At 38.6% G+C, this 5,134-nt stretch overlaps 1 protein-coding gene across 1 annotated transcript in view; it reads right to left on the minus strand.

Annotated features, from left to right (window-relative positions):
• Positions 1-4,814, minus strand: part of Spidr (scaffolding protein involved in DNA repair) — a 380,505-nt gene extending 375,691 nt beyond the window's left edge. Inside the window, exon 1 of the mRNA XM_023717681.1 lies at positions 4,773-4,814. Within this exon, the coding sequence (XP_023573449.1) occupies positions 4,773-4,781 (9 nt within the window). The 5' untranslated portion in view covers positions 4,782-4,814. The remainder of the gene's footprint in view (positions 1-4,772) is intronic.
• Positions 4,815-5,134: the final 320 nt, after the last annotated feature.

A 5,134-nucleotide genomic window follows, 5' to 3' on the forward strand; every position in this document is an offset into this window, starting at 1 on the left:
AAAAAAAAAAAAACAATGAATTTTAAAATTCAATTTAATATTTGCCTATGGTTTGAATAAATGTCCCCCAAAAACTCCATGTGTTACAGGCTTTCTCCCCAGCATATGGTACCACTGAGAGGTGGCCTTTATGAAGGCCTTGCTTGGCCTTTATGAAGTATGGTCGAGGGAAGTTTTATGTCACTGGGAGTATCTCTCAAAAGGGACTGTAGTGTCCTTGTCCCTTTCCTGTTCTGCTTCTGCATCGAACAGCTCTTAAACACTCTCTGTCACCATTTGCTGCCTTCTCACAGACCAAAGACAACAAGGCCAATTGTCCATAGACTGAAATCTCTAAAACTATCAACCAAAATAAATCTTTTCTCTTTATAAGCTGTGTATCTTAGGTATTTTTGACAGGATCAGAAAACTAACACAATATTTATGGGGCATGACATAAAATCTGCAAAACCCCAAAAGTTGTGAAGTAAAAACTTACGTGTAATATTCTGCTCACTGACGCTGGCATAGTCTAGACTCAGTGACATTCTTAGACTATTCAGGAATTGTACAATGAAGAGATTATCTGTTGTCTGATTACTCTGAGGTGGAAGAAAGATGGGCTAAGTTTCCTCCTGGAGGACAGGCTGTTCTTTCCTCCAGGAGGAAACTTAGCCCGTCCTTTCCTCCACCTCAGAGTAATCAAACAACAGATAATCTCTTCACTGTACAATTCCTGAATAGTTCCTGCACTTAGCTCATACAACAAAATATCTACAGATATTTTAAGCAATAGTAATTTGGGACTACCACTAAAATCCTCCTTAATTTGCAACTCAGTGAAATTGAATTAACTTTAAACTTCTTGAAAATTACTGAATTAATGTGGCCAAAGCTTATAAAATGAGAGGGATTGCATTTTTCTTTAAAAAAGAATATTTCATCTAGATTACTACCAAGTTTTAACATACTCAGGATAGGACTATAATTCATATGTCTTGAGGCCTGGCAGCTCTGAACCGTGGGTGCTATACGTTGTCCGACTGTCCCACTGTGCCACTGGGTAGTAAAAGCTGCCTGATGGAACAGTTACGCAAGTACCACAAAATGGAACGGTGTCAAACCTGAAAACTGGAAACGGTCTGACTGCATGATTTTGGGGGTCTTTTTTCATGTTCCCTTTAAATTGCCAAAAGTTTGGCTAGTTACCAACATGTATCAATCACATGCCCAATTCTCTCCATACTATCAGGTAAAAACCTTGCTTGGTCTACAAATCTTTAATACACCTTGAGTAAAAAAGAAATCACACAATTACATTCTCCATTCCTTTTCAAATAAGGCCTGGCAATTTAAGACTATGAAATTTTAAACAACTGTAATTTTTTTTAAAAAATAAGCTTTTCTAGTAAGAGAAAGCTGAGGTCATAACTTTTTTTTTTTTTTTTTAATTTTTTTTTTTTGTGGAACCAGGGATTGAACTCAGGCTGTTGAGCTTGTCAGGGAAGCACTTATTCCACTGAGCCACCTCCCGGGCCCTGAGGTCATAACTTTTTAAAAAATCATAGGACTATCTGAAATACTACTTGAATTCTGTAATCAACAGGAGATTTTTAATACTTTTATAACATCATTTCAGAAGCCCAAAACCATGTACTGAATATTGTCATGTTTACCTCCATTTTCCACAGTTAGATCACGAGTTTGATAATTTTTTTAATGTATTTAGTATAGGGTTTACAGGATCTCACTACACAGATCAGACTCGTAGTGATCCTCTTGTTTTCAGCCTCCCAAGTGCTGGGATTACAGGCGCATGATACTATACAAGTCTCAATCTCATTCTCAGTGTGCCCCAAGGGTGGGGCCATCACAGCACGCAGGAGTTTGAATTCCATCCCTATATCTACCTAAGCAGGTGCTTTAATTCACTGAGCTATCTGGCTGGCCTGAATTTGATAATTAAAAGAATAAGATTTTAAAGACAAATTACAGCCCTCACCCTTATGGCATCCTTTCATTTCCCTCATGATGAGCAAAGTAACTCCCACAAAGCATTTAGGCCTGTGCAACATGGACAAGTTTTTAAACTTCTCTAGTCCACAACTACAAAAAAGTAAAACTATTTCACAAAGTCATCATAAGAATTAGTTAAAAGAGAATAAAAGGCACTAGTAAGTACTTAAGCACAGGGACAGCAACTTGTCTTATCCCTAATGCTCATTACTGGCCATGCAAATAGTAATCCTATTCATCAACATTAATCACAGGCCTTATTTCTGCTAGGGACAGAACATGAATAATAAATTTTTCTAGATTTCAAGAAACTTAAAACATAGAAGAAGGAACAGAAAAACAAACATACTGGTAACACAAAGTCACAGTACTATGATACATAAGGGCATGGGAGACTCACGGGGAGGAAAACTTTGGTTTATGAGCAAGAATTTGTGGGGATGTCTTCCCGGAAGACATGGCTTGACAGTGAGTAGGTGTCTTAGGGATTGGGCAGAGGTAAGAAGATGGCAACATAAAGGGATGAGTAGCCCACCACAGCGTGGTAGAGAAGGAGGACAATTTACATAAGCAGTTAAGTTATTACATCCACAAAGGTTTTTTTTGTTTGTTTATTTTTTTTGCAGTGGTCCTAACACCTTTCTATTTTTATTTATCCTTTTGAGTTCTTACTCTAGGGAGACTATACAATATTTACACATGTGGGTCTGGTTTATTTCACTTGTATCTTCAAGTGGCATTCACTTGCATCTAAAGGCTTCGAGTTTATTATTCTTTACAGCTGAGTAATACTCCATTGTATAAAAATATCACATCTTTTTCATCCATTCCTCAGGTGAAGGGCATCTTGGTTGTTTCCGAGATTTGGCTATCACAAATTGTGCTGCTATAAACATAAGTACACATATAACGCTATGATACAACGTTTTCAGTTCCTTTGGGAAAATTCCCAGTACAGGGATAGCTGGTTTGAATGCGATTTCCAGTCCTTGTTTTTTAAGGAGTCTCCACACTGATTTCAATAATGGCTGCAACAGGATACATTCCCACCAGCAGTGGAGAAGGGTTCCTTTTTCCCCACAGCCTCTCCAACAATTGTTGTTGGGTGATTTCCTTACTATAGCCTTTCTTTCTGGGGTGAGATGGCATCTCAGTGTTGTTTTTAATTTGTATTTCACAGATGGCTAGTGACATGGAGCATTTTTTTATATTTTTATTTTCTTCTTTAATTTTGTCCTCTGAGAAGTGTGTGTTCATCTAGGATGCCCATTTCTGGACTGGGTCTTCAAATTTAGGGGCCCTAATGTTTTTTAGCTCTTTCTAAATTCTAGTGAGCAGACTTTTGTCTGAGGGCTTATTAGTTAAGATTTTTTCAAAATTAGTGGGTTGTCTTTTCACTTTGTTGATAATTTCTTTTGACATGCAAAAACTTCTCAATAAGAGGAAGTCCCAGTTGTTCATTCTTTCAAGTATTACCCGTGCAATTTGATTTTTGTCCATGAACTCTCTGCCTACCCTTGTGTCTTTAAGAGTTCCTCCTACTTTCTCTTCCAGGAGATTTCGTGTTTCTGTTTTAATATTTAGATCTTTAATCCAGTTTGACTTTAGCTTAGTGCATGGTGATAGATGTGGGTCAAGTTTTAGTTTTCGGCACATAGAGAGCCAGTTTTTCCAGCACCATTTGTTAAAGAAGCTATCTCTCTTCCAGTAAGCATGTTTGGCCCCCTTGTCAAAGATCAGGTGGCTGAGTGTGTTTCTAGAGGCTTCTGCAGCTTCTAATCTATTCCATTGATCCTCAGGTCTATTTTGTTGCCAATAGCATGATGATTTTATCACAGTAACTTTGTAGTATAGTATCAAGTCAGGAATTGTAATGCCTCCTGCCTTGTCTTTGTTGCCCAAGATTGCCTTTGCTATTCTAGGTGTCTTCTGGTTCCAAATAAATTTTAGGAATGATTTCTCTAGTTCTGTGAGGTATGACCATTAAGTTCTAACTGGAGGATTTCTATCTCACCTGGTACAACTCAGCCATCTGTTTATGAGCTCTGTTTTTTTAAAAAAGTAATTCTGGGGCTGGGGAGCTAGCTCAGTAGAATAAGCACTTGCCTGGCAAATGCAAGGTCCTGAGTTCAATCCCCAGTACCACAAAAAAAAAAAAAAAGTAATGCTATAGCCCAGGGGTCTTATTTTTACAGCCTCTTTTTATATTTTACTATACTCTTTTGAAACAGAAGTTGTCAGTACAGAGGGCTGAACTCAGGACCTCACACATGGTAGATGTGTTCTACCACTGAGTTATATCTCAAGCCCTGAGACAGGAATTATTATGCCCACCTTAAAGAGAAAGAAACTGTTATGGAATGAATGATTGTGTCCCCCAAAATTCATCGACAGTAATCCAAATGTGATGGCATCTGGAGCTCAGGGGTCTTTGGGAAGTGACTAGGTCATAAGGGTACAACCCTGATGAATGGGACTCGTACCATCTTAGAAGAGGTCAGAGAGTTAGCTTGCTTCCTCCTGTCATGTGAAGATAGAAGAAGCTGGCAGTCTGCAACACAGAAATGGCCTCACCAGACTAGATTTTGGCTGGGATCCTGACCTTTGGCTTCTGGATTCTAGAACTACAAGAAATCAAATTATATTGATTATGTGTCACTCACTCTATGGTACTTTATTATAGCAGCCCATATTAGGCAAGCAACCAAGACTCAGAAAGGTTGAATAATTTGCTCTACATACAGGGTAAATGACTAAATAGGCTCTGGCCCATCTACCTGAGCCATGATGCTTCTGCTCTTAACTGCTATGTTCCATGTCAGTGTTTTCAAATATGTTCAAACTTCTTTTGACCACAACACACATTTCACCTGACAAGAGAAACACGTCTGTAATTCAAACAATAGTTTCATGAAGCACACTGACAATTCAATGGTTTTCATAATTTTCCTTTAAAAGAAACAAAACACAACTGCTTGGGAGGAGCAAGGGATCAGCAGTCCCAGTGCTGTTTATGTGCCACACAGGATGAGGAAGAGACTCCACCTCTGCACTTAGTGACCAGCACCATAGATGTTGGGGCAGAAGGGGCATTCTAGGCAGAAAAATGATAGAAGGGAAAATGTGAGGACATAGATCC

The sequence above is a fragment of the Octodon degus genome, unplaced genomic scaffold (genome assembly GCF_000260255.1).
Source record: "Octodon degus isolate 3935 unplaced genomic scaffold, OctDeg1.0 scaffold00054, whole genome shotgun sequence".
Classification (NCBI taxonomy): Eukaryota; Metazoa; Chordata; class Mammalia; order Rodentia; family Octodontidae; genus Octodon; species Octodon degus.